This window comes from Ambystoma mexicanum, chromosome 4p (genome assembly GCF_040938575.1).
Source record: "Ambystoma mexicanum isolate Mex_15411 chromosome 4p, UKY_AmexF1_1, whole genome shotgun sequence".
Lineage (NCBI taxonomy): Eukaryota > Metazoa > Chordata > Amphibia > Caudata > Ambystomatidae > Ambystoma > Ambystoma mexicanum.
In genome coordinates this window covers 505874377-505898517 of record NC_090927.1, presented here as the reverse complement: position 1 = coordinate 505898517, position 24141 = coordinate 505874377, and the positions used below count along the sequence as shown (strand labels likewise).

The following is a 24141-nucleotide window of genomic DNA, read 5'->3' as shown; positions in this document are numbered from 1 at the left end:
AGAGAGAAGTGATGTGCCGTTGGCAGCCTCAGCCCGGTTAGCACCGTTCGCTGGGCTTGGGGTGTTTTCTGCTCCTTAGCCGTCGTGTGGTGTTGTGCGAGTCTATGTGTGGTTTGTTTTGTTGTTGCAGTGTAGTGAAGTTTGTGTGGATTGTTGTGTTATAGGGTTGTGGTTGTGTTTGTTAGAGTTTGAGAGGTGTTGAAAAGTTTTAGTGGTGTGCTTAATTGCCATTGCTGCCTGGAAGCAAAGCGCTAAACTTCCATATTCCCTCCAGGTGGGGCGCGCAAAAATATTTCTGCACCTCCATCTAAATTTCGGCCTCCATCCAGATCCGGCCGACACCCCCAGTCCCTTCCATATATGACGCCTACCCTTATTTAAAACCGTGTCCAAGTTCGGCCCCCGGCCACCTCTGACAAACCTGTCTGTATGCGGGTCAAGCAAGGGTTTCTGAGTCCATCCAAATCTGGCCCTGAGTAGCATTCTCAATCCAGGCCATACACGGCATAGGTCAACCAACTCTACTCCATCCAGATGTGGCAGTGGTAGGTGCACAGTCTTATCCAGCTGCTCACGCAGGCTATCACAGCCTCTTTGAAGCACGGTGCATGCCAACACTCGCAGCTACGTCCAAGCGCGGCACCTGCCATCACCACAACTCTGTCCGGGCCCGGTGCATGCCTATGTCCACAGCTCAGTTCAAGTGTGGCAACTGCCTCACATTCAAACAACTCTATCCAAGTATGGCACCTGGTAGTGTTCATGGGGTGGGTGAGGTTGTTGGATGAAGTTGGGCAGCGATGCTAATTTCTGTCCTTATGGCGTGTGTCCTATTCGACCTAGCATCGCCTCTCTTGTTATTGTCAGAGTTTCCCTTAGTCGGTTCTGGGTGTTGTTAGTATCATCCTGAGTTCTATCATCCTGTTCATTGTGTTTCCTGTTTGATTGTTTCATTGTTTCAATTTGAATCTGCAGTGTTGAGGAGCCAGGTTTTTAGTAGTTTTCTGAATTGTAGGTGGTCTTTGGGTTGTCTTATTTCTTTTGGGATGTTGTTCCAGGTTTTTGCGGCTTGGTCGGAGAAGGAGGATTTTTTTTGAGGTATGCTTTTGGTCCCAGGCAGATTTCGTTGCTTGATCTGAGGAGTCTGGTTGGCTTGTAGATTGTAATTTTCTTTTGTAGGATTTCAACTCCCTGTCCGCTGATTGTCCTGTGTGTTATGCACATTGTTTTGAAGGTGATGCAATGTTTCACTGGGAGCTAGTGTAGTATTTTTAGCGCTGGAGTGATGTGGTCTCTTGTGGATAGTTTGAGGAGGAGTCTGGCTGCTGAATTTTGGATGTGTTGTAGTTTCTTCAGGAGGTATTCTGGCATGCAGAGGTAGAGGCTGTTTACGTAGTTGATTCTTGACATGATTAGGGCGACGATTGTGAGTGTTTTGTGGGTGAAGAAGAGGAAAGGTAGGATTCTTCTTGTTGTATGAAGGAGGAAGAAACATTTCTTGATTATTGCATTTATTTGTTGTTCTAAGGTTAGGGAGTTGTCCATCAGGACTCCCAGATTTTTTACTACCTTAGAGGGTGTTGCCGCGGTTCCCTTTTCCGTTGGCCAGTGAATGTAGGTGCTGTTCTCTTGGTTTTTGGATATCATCATGATTTCTGTCTTTCCTGGGTTGATTTTCAAGTTGTTGGCGTTCATCCAGTTAAAGACTTCTTTTATACACTCAATTAAGGTTGAGTGATCGGCTAGAGTGTCTTCGATTTTGTAGATGATTGTCGTCTGTGTGGTTGTAGCATGTAATTTTATATTTTTTTAAGATTCTGATTACTGGAGTCTGTTAGATGTTCAAGTATACTGTGATAGTGGGGATCCTTGTGGTACTCCACAGTCGTTAACTCGTGGGGTAGATTTGAAGGGTTTTATCCATATGGTTTCTGCCCTGTCTGCTAGGAATGATTTAATCCAGAGTAGTGCCATGTCCGTTATGCCTATGTCTTCCAATCTTTTGGTTAGGGTGTCATGGCTAACTGTCGAAGGCTGCGGAAAGGTCGAGCCGAATCAGAGCTGAGCTTGTGTTGGAGTCTGCGTTTGTTTTTAGGTTGTCCCAGATGGACAGTAGTGCCGATTCTGTTCCTCTTGTGGGTCTGAAACTGACTTGTGCTTGGTCTAGCAGATGGTGTTTGTCTACATGTTCTTGGGTTAATTTGTATACGTACGTTTCTAGGAGTTGTGCAGGGTAGGGAATGTTTGAAATCGGTCTGTAGTTGGAGAGGTCTTCCACGTCGCCACTTGGGGGGGTCTGGGAATCTCTCTACCAGACCCCCCTTTGTTTTGCATAAATTAACTTTGGGTCTCACCCTAAGTTACCAGGGCGATCCAGACTTGACCCCTTGCTCACTGTTCATAGAGAGGCACAGCTTCACCTCACTGATGATGCCCAACAAGGCTGAAAACATGTATGGGGTTGCTGTTGTACTCTTGTTCAGAGGGGAATTGCCTAGCATTTCCGTGCTGGACTGCCCCTGGGCAGGACAAAGACTGATATGCGGGGACATTTCTTCTCTGTGAAAGAGACAGTGAGCTAAAGACTTGGTAGAGTCTCTCCCAGGGGTTATTCACCCAAGAACAGGTCATTGGGCTGTGTTCGTGCTGGTAGAGAGATTCCCAGACCCCCCTTTGTTTTGCATAAATTAACTTTGGGTCTCACCCTAAGTTACCAGGGCGATCCAGACATTGACCCCTTGCTCACTGTTCTTAGAGAGGCATAGCTTCACCTCACTGATGATGCCCAACAAGGCTGAAATACGTGTATGGGGTTGCTGTTGGTACTCTTGTTCAGAGGAGAATTGCCTAGCATTTCGGTGCTGGACTGCCCCTGGGCAGGACAAAGACTGATATGCGGGGACATTTCTTCTCTTTAAAAAGGTCAGTGAGCTAACGACTTGGTAGAGTCTCTCCCAGGGTTCTTCACCCAAGAACAGGTCATTGGGCTTTGTTCGTGCTGGTAGAGAGATTCCCAGACCCCCCTTTGTTTTGCATGCATTAACTTTGGGTCTCACCCTAAGTTACCAGGGCGATCCAGACTTGGACCCCTTGCTTACTGTTCTTCGAGAGGCATAGCTTCACCTCACTGATGACGCCCAACAAGGCTAACACACGTGTATGGGGTTGCTGTTGGTACTCTTGTTCAGAGGAGAATTGCCTAGAATTTCGGTACTGGACTGCCCCTGGGCAGGGCAAAGACTGATATGCAGGGACATTTCTTTTCTGTGAAAGGGACAGTGAGCTAAAGACTTTGTAGAGTCTCTCCCAGGGGTTATTCACCCACGAATAGGTCATTGGGCTGTGTTTGTGCTGGTAGAGAGATTCCCAGACCCTCCTTTGTTTTGCATAAATTAACTTTGGATCTCACTCTAGATTTGAGACAGTTGAACGAATCACTGCAATACTAAACACAGCTCGATTTGAGAGTCCTGTATAGTGGGAGAGAGGCCTACGCCTGACAGAGCAAATGGGTGCAGTACTAAACACTGCTAAGTTTGAGACACAGTTGAACAAATGACTGCAATACTAAACACGGCTAGATTTGAGTGTCCTCTATAGTGAGAGAGAGGCCTACGCCTAACAGTACAGTTGAGTGGGGTCCTAAACACAGCTAGCAGTGGAATTTGCATTTTTATTTCTGCAGAAAATTCCACCAGAGGAATTACCGGCAGTGTCATTTACCCTGGTTTTCGGCACAATTTCCGTCGATCATTCTACAGAGTAATTACACCAATGTAATTAGTGGCCATTTTCAGTTTCCCCTAATTCTGCTGAGTGGTAAAAGTGGGCTGATACACAGAGTCTGGAGATGCCTGTGTCTGTGCAGTTCATGTATGCCTACCTTTAATAATTGTAAATGAAATGCTAGTCTATGCACACTTTGCATCAAGTTATGTACTGTGCAGCGACGATCACTTGGCTCCGCCTCCATGTTGATGCTAATGTGCATCACTGGATGAGCAAAATATATTTAATTCCTGAATAGATACAATGTATACTTTGTCATAATCTATGTTCCTTTTTCACTCTGTTTTGGTCTCAAAGCTAAATATAAAGCAAACTGTATACTCTCTAAATACTGTGCAATATAACCAATATGTTTTCCCTAATATTTTGCTTGCAGACTGTACACAATAGATGGGTTTCGAGTAGACCCTGGAGAGATTGAAAATAACCAGTATTATGTTGCAGTTGGAAATGAAAAGTTTAAACGTTTGCCATACTACCATTGGCTTCCTAAAAATGGGCCTCTAGAAACGCAAAGGTAAGCACATTATCTAAATTATGCAGAACTATCTAAATTACTACACATGCTAAAAACAATTGTACCATTAAAAAACAAAACGGAGTAATTCTATAGACAGTTACAGGATTTCTAGCCAATAAGGTTCACCTGAAACTACATAGAAAGAGCCTAAAAGTACCTATTTGCAAGAAACCTAATATATTGCTGTCAACATTTGAATAAACATAATAAGTCACACTTAAACCTTTAAGTGCCAAGGGCGAAATATCTCGTCCTTGGGATTACCTCCCTCTTGCCAAGGACGAGATACCTGGTCCTGGGCACTTAAGGGGTTAATGAAAGAGAAAACGTTAGAAGGCATTGAATGATGAAATATCAAAATCGCCAAAAAAGGCTTTGGCACTGAGGGCGTGGGGGGGAACCCATGGCAGTTAAGTAGTTAAAAGGATTCTCTGTGTATTACTTTTTTTGTAGACTTTCGTTATGTTTGGTATTGTGAAAACAGATCCAGCTGCACCCACCTGAGAGCCCAGCTGCATGCTACTCAAACATTAGACATAATCACCAGGGTACATTTAGCTTAGTTAAGGAACGGCTCATGTTCGAGGCAAGAAGCCAGAGCATAGCATTGTTCCGGGATCTCCTCACTGACACCCAAGAAAGGAATGCTCTCAAGCCTATGATTGAGAGGCTACGAGCCAAACATATTCCTTACAGGTTGGCATTTCCAACCACATTAAGCTTCAGCTATGAGCCCAGACGCATCTGATAACAAAATTACTGTAAGAAGGAGAACACTTACTGTTGTTGCCCCTCCTGAGGGTTTGCCCACCCGCATGGTGGAAAGATCAGAGTTGGGCGACTCCTCACAGTCGAACACCTGCACCAGATCTGAGAAGTCCTGTAAGCCCAGCGGCCCAGAAGTGAAGAAAAGAACATAGATGCCCCGGGGTCCGTTGCTTCACGCCTTCTTATGTGAAGATGATCTTGTTTGCTCTCCAACGGGATATAATCAAGAGATTGCCTTGCCGAGAGTCCCCACCAATGCAGATATGCCTAATTGACCCATTGTTGTTATTATGTTTGAAACATCATGTCTAACAATTTCTCATTATTATTGGGGGTGGGGGAGAAATGGGGATATAAATGTTCTTGAAGTTAAAAAAGGCCAAGTTGCAATGTTGGAAGAACCAAAATGTCCCAAGATCTGGTTGTGCTACACTGTCGGCAATAAGCTTGTTCTGGCTATAGACCCCAATTGGAATGTCTGTTTCTGACAGCCCTACTTTGGACTCGCTCCAGCTCATCACTTTGAACATTCAAGGATTGAACTCTTGCATGGAAAGGAAAGGTATCTTGCTGCATCTTCAGGACCTGTATGCCTCCTTGGTGATTTGTTTGCAGGCAACCCATTTACTCTCAGAGGACGCACATAGACTCAATAACAGGTGCTATCCAAAACAAAACAATATGAATTGTCAATGTCAGAAAGGGAGGAAGTGGCATTCTTAATAGCAAAGGGAGTCCTTTTTATCAGACCTGCCAAACTGTGTGACCCCTGAGGAGAGGTTTATATGTGTTAAAGGGCAACTCCTCAGACTTAGTCACTTTGATCTCACTCTAGCGCTCACTGAGAAGCAAGATAACGATCTAATCTCAATACTTCCACAACTAGCAGCATTCATAGAGGGGCATGTTATTATAGGGGAGACTTTAAACGTGTCCCCAATAATGAATTGGACAAGATGTTGCTACCCACAAGTTTTAGGAATGATATTGCACACTGTAAGGAAGGCATTGTATCTACAGTAAGACGGACACAAGTGACCACAATTAAAGGGTGTTTATTAAACTTTCACAAGGGTGTGATTAACGCCTATCTAAACCTAAATCTACAGATGGGAGCAAGCTACGTCCATCAAATAATAATAATAATGCAGTCCTAGTGGAGTCTTGTCAAAATAAAAGGGCCTATACAAAAAAGAACTATTGCCAATCCTTACAACTAATTTACAAATAATGTGGGGTAATGTTCATGAAAAGAAAGAAGTGTTCAAAAAATGATATGTCAGGATGTTTTGCCCGTTGGCCTCCCTTCCCCATGGTTTCAGCACGGGCAAGGCTGTTCACGCGAGCAAAGCACACACTCTGGCTACTGCGGCATGAGGATATAGTTCAATTTTCACAGTTCAGGATCTTCTGTGTCCAAGCCTCTTTACTTCTTGCAAGTCTCTTGACTCAGAGGGCCTGGTGTACGAAAACAACACACAAACGTTTTTTTCCGTTTACCAGTATTCGATTTGGGTGTTTTCCCTGGATCCCCCTTCAGCCGGGCTATGATCCCTTTCAAAACAAAAGTTCAACGTTGGACTTCCCCCCCCCCTTTCCGTGCTGAGATCCCCTTCAAAGCAATGTTCAGAGAATTTGTTCTCGGGTGATTCACGGTTCACCCTGGATCCCCCTTAGACGGGCTCCGATTCCTTCCAGTTGCTCTATTAGTCTCCCACAGCCGGGCTCAGACAAAGTGGGATGTACGCTTAACTATCGAAGATGTTCGAAAGTGCACAGGGATTAGCTTGACCCGTGGCATGACCACTTTGATCTCAATATTCTTTTTTCTCACACTCTGCATCAGTTGGACACCTAACAAAGTATTTTGAATGAGCACACACGTACCACTCTGTCTACGGTATCTTTTTTTGGCCTCCAATTATATTCACGCCGCTCATCCCAAGCGCCTCACACATTGTTCTCTTTATACAATGCTGCTGCTAGCTACCTTGGTTCAAAACACAGGCTGGTTTGGTATCGGTCTCTCAGACTCACCGGCTGTGCTGTCATTTCTGATGCCGCTTTGTTGTAGGAGCCAAGGACAGTACCACGGCAGCAATCGCTCCTCCAAACCTTGGTTATCAACGTGGGAGAGCCCCGGGTACCTACGACACACTGTGCAGGTTTGATCAGCTTTAGTTCCTGGTCTTCGGTTTCTTTCTTTCTAAGGCTCACAAGAGTAACGGTCTTTGCAGGTCAAGGGTGCTTCCCTCCTTGCAACCCTCTCTGGTATCGCTGTCTTTCCCCTTGTATTAAAATGGCATCTTGTAACTGCTGTTTCCTTGTGTGGTGTGCCTCGCTCAGAGTGTGCTTACGTGCTATGCCTTTTATCCATGTGGGGAAGTGTGATGGAAGTCAGGTGTGTGCAATGATCTGTAATTGCCTGACCTTGCCTGACCATGGTGTTGGGACATGTCAGGTATACGGCTCTGGTGTTAGTCCGTTGTTGCTCACGGTGAACTGTTGGTGAGAAAGTGTGTTGGGAAAGGGGGGGGTGCTCCTAGGTATCCTACCTGGTAGGATAGGCAAAGGGTGTTACATGGAAGGGGATACTGCGTCTCACCCTCCGGTGTCACACTTCCATTCCCCGAAGACCCCTCATCCAGTTGATCCTCCCGCACTGGTCCACCCCTAGGATCTGGATCCAAAAGAAATGGCCGTGTCCTGGCCACCTGGATGACAGATCCCCGGGCACTAGCAGGTGAGACACCTTCAGGTTTCTCACAACACAGGTGTCGGGTTTCAGGGCAGTAGTGGCCAATAATAAATCTTTCTTGACACTAATAAGTCTTTCTTGACATTCATCTGTGTAATTTGGTTGTTATATATTTTTTCCTGTTTTTTTAATTAATGTTTGGTTTGGGCCTTAACATAGTCTATTCAGAGCAAAGAGGATTTCACAAGCCAAAATGGTGGAAGTAGCCTGGATTCCTGATTGGCTGAAGACTTAACAAAGGGCAGGGCAGAACATTCTCAACTGCCTTTCATTTAAAATTGTCAAGGAGATAGCGCCTGTTGTTTGTTTCTCTGGGTTTTTGGGCCTAGTGTCATTGAAGATTTAAGAAGATCTGTTTAAAACTCAAAGAAGAAGAATTAAAAGCAGGAAGACTTGTCATCTTCATCTCACATAAGTGTTGCATTTGTTTTAATAAGGAAGATTAAATAGGGCTAAATAGCATTCTAAGTAGTTTATAATTATTTTATAAGTATTGTATAAGTATTTACAGGTTTAACCGTTCTTCTCTATCTGTTCCGCTTTCAGTTTCGTATTTAGCAAGTAGATTTCATTGCGTGTGTGCGCTTGACAGGATTTACTGTGGTTGTCTAGTTTCTTAACGTGGACTTCACTTTCGTTATTATAGTTCGCGCCTCTCATGTTGTGTTTCTTTTAGGATGCGTCTATTCCTCCGTGTTCCGGTTTTCGTTTGAAGTTTATTGGATGTGGAGTCAATGGGCCTCACACGACCCTGGCGGAAATCGTGGCGCAATATGCACCATGGAGCACGGCGGAAAGCTGCCGATAGCGCCATGGGGGTTGGCGGATTTACCGCCCCATTCCGACCTTGGCGGGGCGGTAAATCCCCATTCCCCATTTTACCGTTCCCCATTCCCATTTTTGCCCCATAGGGTATAATGGGAGTGGGGAAGGCGTTAATTGCGCCACCGTAAAATACGGTGGCGTAATTAGCAACAAGGTCCCGTAGCGCCATGGATTTCTCCGCCCGGAAAAACCAGGCGGAAAACGCTCCACGGCGCTACGGGAACTCGTAGTAGGGCGGACGGGTCCGCCGCGAATAACGCTGGCGTAAACCCACTCCGCCAGGGTCGTAATGAGGCCCAATTTGAATTGTAACAGGTATAGCTGACTGAGCGGTAAGACTTTGCGTTAACGTTCTTCCGCGTGTCACTTCAGCTCTTATGTTTATCTAGTGACGTGCGGCAGTCTTTTTATGGTTTAGCAGCGCTCGTATGTCTAAAAACACGCAGCGCTCGTTCACAAGCGTTAACGTAGGTATGCAGTTTTAGCAGACGGCTGGTTGGGGAAACACTTTGTTACGTGCTAAATTCTTTGTGGCATTTGGTTATTTTTATGACTCGTGTTTTTTGGGAAATGTAAATAGATAATAAATAGTTATTTAAGAAATAAACTAAATAGGTTGATAGGTTGCTCAGTCAACGTTAAGTCAAGGAAGGAGTTTACATTCCTTACAGCACCAGAGGAATAACAGGCTTTGATAAATTGCAACAGCAACCAGTTGAAGTAGAAAAGACATTTTAGGTTAGGGAAAATGTTTCCTGGCAAGAAGATAAATCAAGTCTTCCAAGTCAGAAGGCAACCAGAGGGAGATAGAAACGTTGTTACTGGGGTCATTACGACCCAGGCGGTAAGTACACCGACTTTACCACCATGGTGTAACTATGTTTACACCATGGTGGATGGCGGATTTACCGCCCCATTCCAAGGTGAGTGGGGCGGTAAATCCCCATTTCCCATTTTCCCTTCCCCATTCCCATTTTTGCCCCATAGGGCATAATGGGAGTGGGGAAGGCGCTAATTACGCTGCCGTAAATTACGGCGGGGTAATTAGCACCATGGCGGGTTAGCGCCATGGACTTTAACGCCTGCCAAAAGCAGGCGTTAAAGTGGGAATCCGGCGTTAAGGGTTAACGACGTCGTTAACCCTTAACGCCGGGGTTGTAATGACCTCCCATATATTTTTAAAACAGAGACACTTCCTGATTAAGGATCGCAAAAAGAATACTCTCAGTATAATTCTAATTTGAAGCAGTTAACTGTAGTTGAAGGAAAGGCATTCTTGAACATAGCCAAAAAGACAGCTGAACTCCAAAACTATTAAGGTCTTCTGATCCAATTGTGAAATGGAACCTTTCATCTAGGCTTTTGCAGAGGAATTCAGGTATTGTTACGCATTTTAGGGGTTTCTGAGTGGGAGGTGAGTTACTGTCAGACTTAAGTTACCTTGGGCCTCATTACGACCCAGGCGGTAAGTTACCGCCTGGGCCGTGACTTTACCACCATGGCGTAAACTACGTTTACGCCATGGTGGTTGGCGGACTTACCGCCCCATTCCGACCTTGGCGGGGCGGTAAGTCCCCAATCCCCATTTACCCTTCCCCATTCCCATTTTTGCCCCATAGGGCATAATGGGAGTGGGGAAGGCGTTAATTACGCCACCGTAAATTACGGTGGCGTAATTAACTCCATGGTCCCTTAGCGCCATGGATTTTAACACCTGCTAAAAGCAGGTGTTAAAAGCACCATGGCGCTAGGGGACCTCGTAATTGGCGGTAAGGGGTCGGCGCAGCTAACGCTGGCGTTAACCCCTTACCGCCAGGGTCGTAATGAGGCCCCTTGTGTCCTTTTTCATTCATGCAGATATCCATCCTAATGAGGAGGAGGAGCCATTATCTGAGTTTGTTATTTTGTCCCATTTCCCCTTTCCCCAGGGGTGTTCTGAGGTCAGCTGTAAATCTCTAACGGTTGAGCATGAGACACTTTTGTGGGTCTGTGGGGTTCAGCAGCTTCAGAGGAACTTTGAAGACAGGACCTGACAACAGGCTACTGGAAGACCAGGGAGTGGTTGACGCTTGGAGGGTGATGAATGATGAGGCCAGGGAATACACATATTTCTGGCATATACATTGGGCCACTTAAGGATTGACTTGCTGCTGGCCTTGGACCCTTTGGTAGCATGTATCCATGAGGCCCTTATTGGGACTAAGGTACTTTCCAATCCCCAGTTATACTGACTTTGGGATTATCACGCATGACTACGTCCGCTTGGAGGCTACATGACCAGATACAGTCGGACTTAGTCATACGACAAGAAATAGGAGACCCAATCAACCATTATTTTCAAGAAAATCTTCAGGTAGGGCAACCTCAGTCAGTCCTTTGGGATGCCATAGAGGCGGTACTCCATGGTGAATTTATTAGCTGCACAGCCACATACATGAAATGTCAGCACCAACTTAAGGGCCACAAGCGGGAGGTCCGATCTAAGGAAGGGCCATTTAGAACCCGATGTTCCCAGAAGGCATGGAGAGCCCTGAAAGTGGTCAGGGCCTACCTGGAGGTTCATTTGGCTGGGATAATGGCCCGGGCAATCCGAAAAAACAAGACGATTCGATTACGCTTAGGGAAACAAAGCTGACCGGATTCTTGTATTCTTAGGAGGAATAAGAACCCGGAATATCATCACTGCGCTCATCGCTGATTTAGGGTGGACAGTATAAGAAGAATATTAGATTGAGATTGTCCATACATATTTTGTCTCCCTCGTGGTGGGGAAGCCGCTGGATGCGCAAAAGCACAAAATAGGAATGTCAAATGTCCCAACGGTACCAGACGCGCTTAAACTAGATTTGGAAGCTCCTGTATGACGTATCAAAATCCAAGCAGCCATTAAGAGGCGGGGCTCAGATGGCTTCACAGCGCTATTTTTTAACCCCTTAGCTGCCAATGTTTCCTCCCCCCCTAGTGCCAAGCAATTTTTTGGTGATGTCGCCATTTAATCCCTTGTACCTTTCTTGTTACATGTGATATCTCGGCCAAATTTGGCCCCTTTTCTTCCCACATGTAGTTGGTCATAACGCCACCAAGGAATCCTAGTTTGCTGTATGGGGGTGAGAGAAAATAACCAAAAAGGGAGCACATGTTGTGTTTTTTCAGGAAATGCCAATAAAATGGTGTACAAAGAAGCCTGTGTTTTTTTCCTTCTAAGAGCTAAGTACAAATGGTTTGCTGTGCTGAATTTACAATTTTCCAGGCTTTCAGGAACAGATTGAGTGGAAACCAAAAAAGCTTATTTTAATATGGTTACCATCAATTTTGTGAGAGGTAGGCGATTTTGTCCTTTTTTTCCAGAAGGACATGCGTGGACGGAATGTAAGAGGAGGGTAGGAAAGCTGAATGGGAAGACAGAAAGGCATCCATGTTTAGGAAGGGATGAGTTGCGCAGGACAGGCAACAACTATGTAGGGAAAATGCCCATAGTTTGGGGAAAAATTGGAAAAATGAAAGATAAAAAATGTATGTGGTGGACATGGTTGTACCTGTAAGGCAATGGCTTCTGTGAATATTGAGAAAAGCAATGCCCCGCTACATTTTCCCGACTCTTCCAAATGAGGAAATTACACATTTTTCGTAATGTTTCACAAAACAACCAAAAGCACAAGTAAAAAATGGAGCCATGGTACACAAGATTGTTATGCTGACCGCCTAAACAGACATACTTAGCATGTATAAATAAGGAAAACAAATGTGGTGAGGAATGGCAAGCTTGCATTTTTTGAAGGAGCACAGGCAGACCTTTTGAAGGCTAGGTGACTTCTGCAGGTTACAAAAGCATATAGTGCCTAAAGCAGCAACGAAATATAGGTCACATTTGGGAAATGAAAGGGTTGTGTGACAAAGCGCAGCAGCAAATGTATGAAAACGTTATGAAAACCAAGAGAAAACAACAAATGTCCTACCTTCTTGTGCTCCCACAAGTGTCCCATGCACAACCCTCAGATTTGGGCCTGGGGTGTCGCAGCCACCAAGGAGAACAGTGAACCCCATGCATTTTCGAAAAGAGGACACCCGTGGGAATCCACAGAGGTCTGACCTGCGCAAATCACCCCAGAATTTATTACCCACAAGCCCATGCAAATTCTGAAATTTGGCTAAAACATAATTTTCAGACATTTTCCACAGCCAGCCCACCAAAACACGCAGCCACCAACACATGTCCTTGTCATGTAAACGGTTTAAGTATGTAGAAAGCCACTAACCTGGTCAGATGCCAGTTCCTTGAAGACAGGAAACCCCCCCTCTGAGCTTTACTGCCCTTCACCTGGATATGACAGGGAACAAAGGGATGCAAACTTCCCAGGGAAACCCTCTGGTGTAGAAAACCCTGTGCGGGATTTGAGAGCGTATGTCTGTGGTTGAACTTCGATCTTCGGAAAGCAGGACCGGAATATTCAGGACTGGACACCTTCAGGTGGAGATATTCTCATGAAGTCTATCAGATATAACAAGAAGAGTGAGTATCAATTTAAGAGTGAAAACCTAGACGAATCGAGCGGGTGTATTTGTCTGCACCTGTTTATGAGGGGTGAGTGTGTCTGAAAGGTTTCTTGGATACCTCAGTGCTTTCTGTGGTTCGAGAGATGGAAAGAAGAATAAGTAAGTTGATCTCTAACTAGCAAGGAAGACTCAGTTCTGTTCCCACGTGACCTACTTGGATGGAGAGCGCTGCCGAATGGCGTGAACCCTGCAGTTTGCGATTGCAAAACCTGTAGCAGGAAAAATCCAGATGTGACAAGACTCAGCTTTCAGGTAAGCTGTACGATATGAGAATACCAATTACAAGAAGGTATAATAACGAATGCTTCGGTTCCGAAAAGTACAAGTGTAAGTTCCTACCGTGTTCCGTGGATGCGTGGAACAGGGGAATGGGTTGTCGGGAATGGACTTCCTCGACCGGCGAGAATAGAAAGCCGTTAGAATCTGGCTGTGCAAGAGAACAGATGTGGAGGGCAGTCGTAACCGCAAGGGAAACAAATCTGCTAAGGACAGAAAGATTAAGTGGGTAAAGCAACAAGCAGTTGGAAAGTGTAAATCCTAGTTGGCGTACTTTCAAAGCGTTGCTCAGGAGTAGCGATGCACTGGGGCTCAGGGTTCAACAGCATATATCCTGTCATGTGACAGCACGGGCGGAGTTACATCATAAACAGGAACAGCCAGTTGACTACCGAATGAGCAGGGCTTCCAGGCGGCCATATTGGAATGGGTGGATGCAACAGTATAACAGAGTCTACCACAGCGCTACCAAGCCCAGCGCCCATAATGAGATGCTACAGTCCAACCTTCCCATGTTCCCACAGGTGTCCCGACGAAAACGGTACCTCACATGTGTGGGTGCACCCACCTGGGCGCAAAGGAAAAGGCTAAACCACTGGTAACCCCAAGTGTTTCGGCAGAGCAGATTTTGCAGGAATTTGCTCTTGTGGGCAACCTACAGATTTGGGCCTGGGGTGTCGCAGCCACCAAGGAAAACAGGGAACCCCATGCATTTCCGAAAAGAAGACACCTGTGGGAATCCTCAGAGGTCTGACTTGCGCGAATCGCCCCAGAATTTATTAACCACAAGCCCGGCAAAGTCCGAAAATTTGGCGAAAAAAAACACAATTTTCAGATATTTTTCAGCGCCAACCCACCGAAACACGCCAGCTTCCTGCATTATCTCACTCCGGTTCCCTTCAGTTTTATTTTCGTGGAGCGTCATATGCTTCTAAGCAACCCGGTAACCCATGGTCCTTCCGTTGGCTTACCGGTTGCTCTTCGTTTTCCCTCACTCCAAGGTTTTTCAGCTTGATGGCTTGGTGTGGGCCGTGTAAACTGCAGTATGTTCACTGTCTCCTTTTCTTTCATGTGTTCCTTCCGCTGCTTTCCCTTCTGGTCAGGTTGGCCTCTAGACCCTTCTCCACTGCATCCATTCTTTCAGCAATGGTAGTGGAGCAGCTCAGCGTCTGCAGCTCTCCCTCTCTCTGTGGCCTGTCAGCTGTAGCAGTTTTAAACTTCCCGGTATGATGACCCAGCTACCAGAGACTAGAGCGCTGCGTGGGCTTGCCAGTCTTTGCTATCTTCATTGCTCCATTACTCTCTCATCCTAGTTGTTACTAGTTGTTACTCCATTACACCCTTTTGGGAGTGATCATTATTGCTCCCTTTCTCTTCCTCGTCCCAGTTGTAATGCTCTATCCTTTTGTGGGATGTAAGTGAACATCTGCCGTGTTCGTTCTCGTAGAGGGGCGCCTATGAACTATTTTTTTATTTTTTATTTAAGGGACTTAGGTTTAGTCACCCTAAGTTTCCTAGGGTCATCCAGACCTGGACCCCTTGCTCACTGTGCTCAGAGAGGCACCGCTCCACCTCACTGATGAGGCCCAACAAGGCTGAAACACGTGTATGGGGTTGCTGTTGGTACTCTAGTTGAGACGGGAATTGCCATAGCATTTCGGTATTGGACTGCCCATGTGGGTCAGACAAAGACTGATATGCAAATGTACATTTCCCATCTATGAAAGGTACAGTGGGTCCCTAGTTATAGTTTCGAATGCCATAGTTTCGAATGGCAAAGTTTCAAATAAAAATGCGTAGAAAGAATGCATTATTTTTTTTTTTAATTGGGGTCCCCCCAACCTGTTTTTTACCCCTTAACACCCATTTTTTCGATGCATTTTTTTCGAAACTTTTGTCATTCGAAACTATGTTTTCGAAACAATGCCTGGATACCGGTACAGTGAGCGTGGCTGCGGACTCTCGAGTGGGTACCTTCCCATAGAACTGGTCAATGGGCAGTGTTTGTTCTCAAAGAGGGGCGCCTATGGACTATTTTTTAACATCTTTAAGGTGGTTCATCAAAAGGCAAAGGGATAGTATTACAATATGCCAGCAGGGCCTGCGGAATGGAGTGAATAGAGGGTATGTATTTTCCTCCAACTATCCCATATTATTCTTCCAAGGGTCACCTCCCCAGGTGGTCCTCCCTCATATAGCCGCCCCCAGGGTCAGGATCAGGTAGCGACTGCCATCCCCTGGCCACAGGAGAGGTTACCCCTGGGAAAGAAGTGATGACATCATTAGATTCATCGGTCCTCTGTTTCCACGTATATAGGTTGGTTGGGAAGAAGGGATGGCGGGGCGGTGACTAACGGGGGAGTAATCGCAGCGTTTCTTGCTGACCCACTGATCATAGAGCCTTTATTTAGAGCTGCTGCCCTAAAGAAAGAAATACAACATGGAAAGAAGAGAATCCTCTTATTCCGTGACTTGTGCAGAGATTTCATGGACAGGCCAAGGGGCATTACTCAATGTTGGGAGTATCCACATTGGTGGCCTTCCCCACAAAGCTGAAGTTGTTTCATGAAGGAAAGCACTTAGTCTTTTTTTTAAAAAACTTTTTTTTTTTTGGCAGAGGCATAGAGCAACCACATACATCAGAGCGATGAAATACACTTAGCATACACATGAAGGAATACAGTAATTGAAAAAACTGTTTTGCAACAGGTGGGAGAGCAGTAAATCGTGATGCACCACAAGATGTAAACAGGTCATTGTAAGGTCGGAGAAGAACCACTCTCGGAAGCTCTCTCCTCTTGACTGTGAAGATAGCTATTGAAAGCAGTCCAAATTTTCTTAGGGCGTGAGTGAGTCGGAAGCATGTTAAGGTACTCCTCTTCACAGTTTCGAGACCAGGTAAGCAGATTTAGCCACTTCTGGAATGTCGTGGGGGGAGGGGCTCCTCCAACTTTGAAGAACACATTTCTTGGCACCATACAACTTATATTTAGAATTTTGGCAATAAATTTAGCCCCATCAGCCTTCCACACCCCAAATAGGACTCTCATCGGGTCAGGGTCAATAATAGTGTCACTGATCTCAGATAATGTCCCTAGAAATTTCTCCCAGAATTCCGCCAGCTTCGGGCATTCCCAGAACATATGTAGATGGTCTGCATTCTCCGCCCTACAGCGGGGCAGGACTGCGGGGCAGTACGAGCAAATTTAGAGATCCGAAGAGGGGTGTAGTACAGCCTATTCAACAATTTATATTGTATGGCTCGGTAGCGAAAGTTGAGGGAGACTCTATTAGTATGTGAACACATTTTCCCCCATAGGTGATTGGAAACCTCCAAGCCCAGCTCATCTGCCCATTCATCACGCGCCCTAGTGGGACGGGCCGGGGTACTCGCCAGCAGCAGTTTGTATAATGAAGAGACAATACCACGGTCTCCAAACAAATTAGTGATGTATGCAATCCCGGGGAAGCCCGGTGGCTCGTAGGGGAAGCCCGGCCAAGTGGCCCGGAAGGCAGCACGAAGCCTATAGAACTGCAGAAATTCTAGAGCTGACCCCGAATGACCCGGCCTCCATGTCTGTGGGCCTATGAACTGGCCATTGGGATAGAAGTCTGTTAGTGCATGATAGCCCAGGGTCCCCCAGTGTCGCGCCAGGGCTGTGCCATGTGTAGGCTCCAGCCCGGGAAAGTTCCAGACTGGGAGCCACCTATAGTAGGGGTGCTGTTCAGCCATGGCACCGAATAAACGGCCACAGGCATGCACGGTGGTTCCGACTGGATCAATGGGGGAGTCCGGTGTATACTGCTGGTGTAATATTAGTGACATTATATTTATGTCCGCCGCTGCCAGGGTCTCCAGCTTGACATGGGGGCGAGGAGGGGACCCAGGATACCTGTAGGAGGTGTATTGCGCCTGTGCTGCCAACCAATACAGTGTCAGGTCAGGGATGGTGAATCCCCCTCTTTCGTATTGGAGCGTCATATCCAACCATTTTTTGCGTACTGCGCCTGAGTGCAACAGGAATTGCGCACAAGGTTTGTGCAATCTTGTAAAGTATTCTCCCTCCCGGCCAGATTGGTATGTTACTAAATATGTACAGTAACTTGGGAAGTGATACCATCTTGATGAGTGAAAGCTTCCCAGCGAGTGACAATGGGAGGGGGCGCCAACGTGCCATTTTGGCCTCGGCTAGCTGCTCCACGGCCAGGTAGTTGTCTGCTAGCATTGTGTCTTTGGTTAGGGACACCTGAATCCCCATGTACTTAATCCCGCCAGGTGACCAGCAGAGTGGGTATTCGGTTGTGGGTTGTTGAGTGGACCTAGTGAGAGGCAAGACCTCTGATTTGGAGTAATTGATTGTGAATCCGGAGTGGGTGCCTACCAGAGTAACGTCACGCAGAATTGGATCGAGGTGGGTGGCGGGCTCCCTGATGAACAATAATACATCTTCTGCATAGAGGGATATAATCTCGGTGGTGTCTTTCAGACGTATCCCTTTGCAAGAGTGGCGTGGTCTAATGTGATCTGCTATTGGCTCTATCGCCAAGGCGAAACGAATCGGGGAGAATGGCAGCCCTGTCGGGTGCCCCTGAAAAGCGGGATCAGGGTGGACATCAGGCAGTTGACTCTGACCCTGGCCACTGGAGAGGTATATAATAATTTAATGTATCTAATCATGTTAGGGCCAATGCCTATTGTCTCCAACACCAACCACATGTACTTCCAGGACACCATATCAAATGCTTTTCGTGCGTCGTGTGACCGCAACCGCATTCGAGCCCTGGTCGATTTGTGCCATGACGTTGAACAGCCTCCTGATATTGTGGGAAGTAGATCTGCCTGGTACAAAGCCTGCCTTATCCCTGTGGACCATATATGTCATAACTGGGAGGAAGCGGTTCCCTATTACTTTGGCGAAGACCTTAGTGTCCAGATTCATGAGCGAGAGGGGCCTGTAAGAGCCGCACTCATCACTAGGTTTACCAGGTTTAAGTAGCACCGTTATAACGGCCTCACGTAATGTTGGGGGGAGGGCAGACACCCGGAGTGACTCGTTTCATACCTCTAATAGCTTGGGGGCCAGTATAGCTATGTGTTCCTGATAGAATTCAGCTGAGAGCACATCGGTCCCCGGCGCCTTACCTTTGGGGAGATTGGATATGGCATCAACTATTTTGTCTAGTAGGATCGGGGAGTCTAATTGGTCCCTGGTAGTGGGGGAGATGCGCGTCGTGGGTATCTGTTCAAGGAGATCCCTCATATGCCGCACACTATGTTCAGGGGGTTGGGAATGGAGTTGCAGATAGAAGTCAGTGAAGACGTCCAGTATCTGCTGGTCAAACCACTGCACCACGCCCCGACCGTCCTTGACACAAGTAATCTGGGCCTGACCCCACTATCCCCTAGTTAGGGTGGATAATGTTTTGCCGGGTCTATCGCCCTCTCCATACCTCTGTGCAGCCTGTGGACAGCTAAAATATTGGACCTCCCTGGTGACGTGTTCTTTAAATGATTGAAGTTCCTCGCTAATGAGGGCAAGGGTGGCAGGGTCGTTTGGAATCGGAGCGGCTAAGGGCTGCTCTAATTGACTTTAGTACTCCCGCCTCCTTAGGTATGGACATTCCTCTGATGTAGGCTTTGAAGGCGTCCCATCGGACACCAATGCTAGTGGACTGAGGGGTGTTGTGCTCAAAATAGGACTCAATGGGGGTCATTCCGAGTACGGCGGTAAGGGTTAACGGTCACCCTATTCCGAGTTCCCTTTGCGGGTTGGTACTTAACACCTGCTTTTTCCAGGCGTTAAAAAACTAACCCGCAAAGGGACCTAGGAGATAATTACGTCACCCTAATTTACGGTGCCGTAATTAGCGCCTTCCCCATTCCCATTGAGCCCTATGGGCCAAAAATGGGAATGGGGAAGGGCCCATGGTGAATGGGGAATTATCGCCCCCGCCAACCTTGGAATGGGGCGGTAATTACGGCATTCACCATGGCGGAGTTGGAAAAATACCGGCGTCAACCAAGGCGCTATTAGCGCCTTGGTTAACGCCAGGGTCGGAATGAGGCCAAATGTCTGCTAGGATGTCAGCCTTAAACACAATGTCTCGTAGGGCGGCAGACTTGAATCGCCATGTGTTCAATGTTGAGGCAGGTACCCCCAATTGCAGCAACAGGATGATTGGGGCATGGTCTGAAAGGGTATGGGTAAGTATTTGCGCTCCCCCCACCCTTCCCATCAACCCACTCGACACCAGAAACAGATCAATTCTGGAGGAGCTATCATAAACAGAGGAGTAATGGGTGTATTCCTGTAGTTGCGGGTGTAGTGTCCTTCAAATGTCTCGGATGTGAAGTGTTGTGCCATGTACCAGCAGTCTGCGTGTTGTGCCCGACAGTGGTCTGGGATCGGTCCCAGTTCTGTCCAGCTTTGTCTAGTATAAAATTCATATCTCCTCCCCAAATGATCTGAACCCCCACATATCCCAGCAGTATAAACGCCACCGAGTCCACAAAGTCGGGGGAGTCCACATTGGGACCATATGTGTTCACTAGTAGATATTCTCTGTTAGTAATTGTACAGTGTAGTATAACGTATCTACCCTCGGGGTCAATATAGCTCTTGTGTAGTACAAATTTGACAGATTTATGAATCATTGTCAGCACACCTCTGGCCTGAGTAGAATAGGAAGTGGAATATCTGTTGGGACCCCAGGTCGGAGCCACACTCTTTGTCAGGGGGCCTGTAGAGTGCGTTTCTTCTAGAAATATTATTTTGCAACCATGTCTGTGAGCATAGGCTATGATTTTCCGGGCCTTAGTGTGATTACTCAAACCCCCGATATTCCAGGACATTACGGTAGTGGGCATTTCAGTTTTCTAGGGCACACCCCAGCATTGTTGTCGTAGAATGTGTTTACAGCCAATCTTGTCACTCTGAGGGCACCGTGATGCAGCGTGATATGCCAGTCTGCCTCCACCATTTCCAATATAACTTCCCCGCCCTTCACCACCCCATTCCTGGCAGGTAGTGTTCCCAGCCTCCCTCCTCCCCATTGAACTAACTCTTCCTGTAAAACAGGGCTAAGTAGGCGAATCCCAACATGGATCTACCCCGCAACTGGCCCAACAGGGGCCAAAACCCATCAACAACCCTACAAGAGTGAACATTGCAACCGCAACGGGGCACGCTGTTGCCGTGTGGTGACATATAAACAATGTCGTAAACATTAAGTACCAGGGCGGTACGTGCGTCAGCAGTAGATATAGCAAATGCATAATACACAGCACCATTGATCATATCATAAACAGGGCTTGATCGAAGAATTCAGCAGTATAAACATAAGCAGTCGGCCCCTGGTGATATGACACCAATTGGCAGAACCACAGAGTCAAGTTTAAGCCAATGTCAAATTGAGCAGTATAGGGTGAGGAGCAAATAATGGCCCCCGGGAGGGACCCAACTAGTTGCTACTGCCGCAGGAATCAAGTGCATATGCGTAATTGTACCAGTGAGTCATTATTACCATCATCACATTAGAAGCAAACATTAGTGACCAGATTACATGTTATCTAGCAAGCCAGTGCTCAGTCGTCCATGGAGTCCCCTGTTGGATTGTGGAGTGGTATTTGAGACTCTATGAACTTCACGGCTTCCTCCGGGACGGTGTAGAAGTACCATTTTTCCTTGTAGGTAATCTTAAGCCGGCCCGGGAACAGTATTGCGTAGGGGACGTTGCGATCTCTTAATAGTTTTTTGATGCCGAGGAACTGGCACCTCTCCTGTTGCACACCAACAGAGAAGTCAGGGAATATCCGGATGGTGTGTGATTCGAGGCGCAGGTCACCCTTGTCACGTGACAGGCGGAGGATAAGGTCCCTGTCCCTATAATTGAGGATTCTAGTGATGGTGGGCCTGGGGAAGTCTCCCGGTTTAGGGTGCGCTATAGAGCCCTGTGGGCTCGTTCGACTGTGAAGTATGGGGAGAAAGCAGGGTTGCCCAGTAGATGTTTAACTAAGTTCTCGACTGCCACCTCCATGTGCCCCTTAAGGGCGTTCTCTGGGACCCCAATGATGCACAGGTTATTCCTGCGCGAGTGGGACTCCAAGTCGTCACACTTCGCCTTCACGATCTTCATGTCTTGGGTTAGGAACGTGACCGTGTCCTGGAGAGTGTGAACCAACATTGGCGTTAATATTGTCCAGCTTCTCGTGGAAGGAGGCAAAGTTCTTGGCCATTGATTCCATCATCTTCGTGAGATCCGGGGTCGATGCACTAGGGTGAGGTTCGGATTCAGGTTCCTCCTGGATGGTGGACGCAGATCCTGGCTCAGTTCTTGGCGTTGCTTTCTTGAACTTGTCCATTGCCCCCACCTTATTGGACCCTCGGGATCTGTTAGACATTTCCAATGTAGTACGGGGAGTCGAGGTGTACCAGTAGGCGAAGCCTGATGCAGTGTGGGAAGCCGGGGTGCAGCTCGGTGTGGCTGTGCTTAGCAAGTGCAGGGCGGGGGATGGAGCGCCAAATAGGGGGACCAGGGGTCTGTGCCGTGGGAGTTCGAGGTCAAGATGATAATGGGGCTGCAGTGGAGACACTGTGGAGCAAGCAGCCACGTCAGCCCCCCAACGAGGATACACAAGGATAGTAATGTGGTATGCTGTCCCACCACTGGAGTAGTGGTGAGTGGTAGTGGTAGAGCTTTACTATCTACTAGTCCTGCGGCTCTTGAACGTGGAGTAGGCGAGGTTGTGGGCCCTCAGACAATCAGGCACCAAAGCAGATGGGATCCAGGGCCTTGCCCGCCCTGCCAAGTATTGGGGCCCAGGTGGTCCGGTACAGGTACACCCACCACGGTATAGTCCAGTCTGCAGGGGTCAGATAGTAATGAGGCAGGCCAGGTCCCCACTCAGCATGCACACACTCCACTGGTGCAGACAGTTGCAGCGCTGGGCCTACGCCGGAGGAGGGGTGATGATGAGGAGGGGATCAGCAAGGGAGTCCGCCACACAGGCAGCCACTGCGAAACAGAGTCAATCCTCCCCCAGCTCCTCACCTGCCCCGTGAGCGTGCACGTCCCAGCTTGCGGGGTGCAACCTCCGGAATTTGTCAGCACCGGCAGCGGCATGCATGGAAGGCTCCAGGGGGTGGGGGGCCCGACACCAGCCAGGGACGCCGGGTGCACGGCCCGGGGAGGCGGCCCCCCTTCCAGCCGAGACATGCGGGCGCCAAAGCAGCAGGGCCGGCCTGCAGCCCTGATGAGTGGACAATGAGGCGGCCGCCGGCGCTGGCCCGGTCACCGGCGCTAGCCCGGTCGCAGCCGTACACTCCCGGCCACGGCCTGCTCAGTGGGGGGCCGCAGACATAGCCGCACTCGCAATTCTCTGGCGCGCCGCCGACAGCGGGAGCAGCCCTTCACTGCGACAACGGCGGGTGGTCCAAGGCAGAGTGCGAGGCGGCCCAGGGGTCCACAAGTGCGGCCAGGCCATGATCAGCCCACCGCCGCAAGTCCTCCGCAGTTCGGATTCAGTCAAGATTAAGACTGAGCCTCCAGCAGGGTGTCATGAGCAATCTGGGCCAGTTTGGGACGATGGTGTGGACGTGGACCGCTGATGTGGCCGGATTTGTGTCTACTCCACACGGATGTTTTAGGTTAGGAAGATTGAGGAACGTGAAGCCAGTAACTCATATGCATGTTTAAGACATGTGCTATGCTTTCTTTGTTACTGTGAACAATGTAGTTATGCACCATAAAGCTGTGCAATTGGGTTGAAGTTCGAACATCTAGCAATGTTGCTTTAATGGGATTACTTCAGTGATGAAGAGTATCCCTTGGTTTCTTCTAACTCTGCCCCACTCTGCCTTTCTACTTTTAAGGGGAATGTGCTGGGTCATTACTCCACTAGGCCATATCGTCGCCACATGGCGCCACCTGCAACCTAGACACTGCATGCCACTCTTCTCCCTGCCACCCGGTATAGCTGTATGACTTCTCTGTCCCCCTCTGTATCCTACCCCCCGCTGTATAACTGTTCTGTTACCGCCGAAAAGTGCTCTGTTATGCATCTGTAATGTCTCACACCGCTATAAAGCACTCGGTTATGTATCTGTATTGCAGTACACCTCTGTGAAGCTCTCTGTTGCTTCTCGAAGCTAGGTCCCACTCAATAAATACCATAATAATAATACTCCAGAGCCTGACCTGTAATCGTTGAAACTGAAAATAAATGAGCAGTTGTTGTTCACTGTGGTAAAAGAGTAGGTAGGTGGTGACACATGATTGGTGTATGGAATGGATATCTGTCTCATTATGAACGTTTGTGAATAAGGAACATTGTTTCAGTGATGTGGTTTCTGCATATTTACAGACACCTGTACATTATCCTGGTTACCCAGTGTAGGATCATAATTTATTTTTCAAATTGTTTCTGTTAACATCTTGCATTTTTAGACTAATTGGATTACTAACTGATCCACCAGGAACATTATTGTGCATCCTATTACTAGGCTGGTACTGTTATTACCTCGCTGTACTGCTTTGAGGCTCATCTCTCTTATATTTTGGACCACAAAAAGAATTGTATAGTCATTTTGGGGTAAACGGAACACAAAGCATTTTGAATCATCCAATTTGCTTTTCATAAAAGCAGTTGTTT

The 24141-nt window shown here is 47.5% G+C and overlaps 1 protein-coding gene across 3 annotated transcripts in view; it reads left to right on the top strand.

Moving 5' to 3' along the window:
- Nucleotides 1–24141, top strand: part of DCDC2C (doublecortin domain containing 2C) — a 1747636-nt gene that overhangs the window by 708469 nt on the left and 1015026 nt on the right. For all 3 annotated transcript variants that reach the window (XR_011260401.1, XM_069606023.1, XM_069606022.1), the window contains exon 5: nt 4166–4306. Coding sequence is in view for 2 of the 3 variants with exons in the window: in XM_069606023.1 (XP_069462124.1) it covers nt 4166–4306 (141 nt within the window). In the remaining variant the exon portion in view is untranslated. The remainder of the gene's footprint in view (nt 1–4165; nt 4307–24141) is intronic.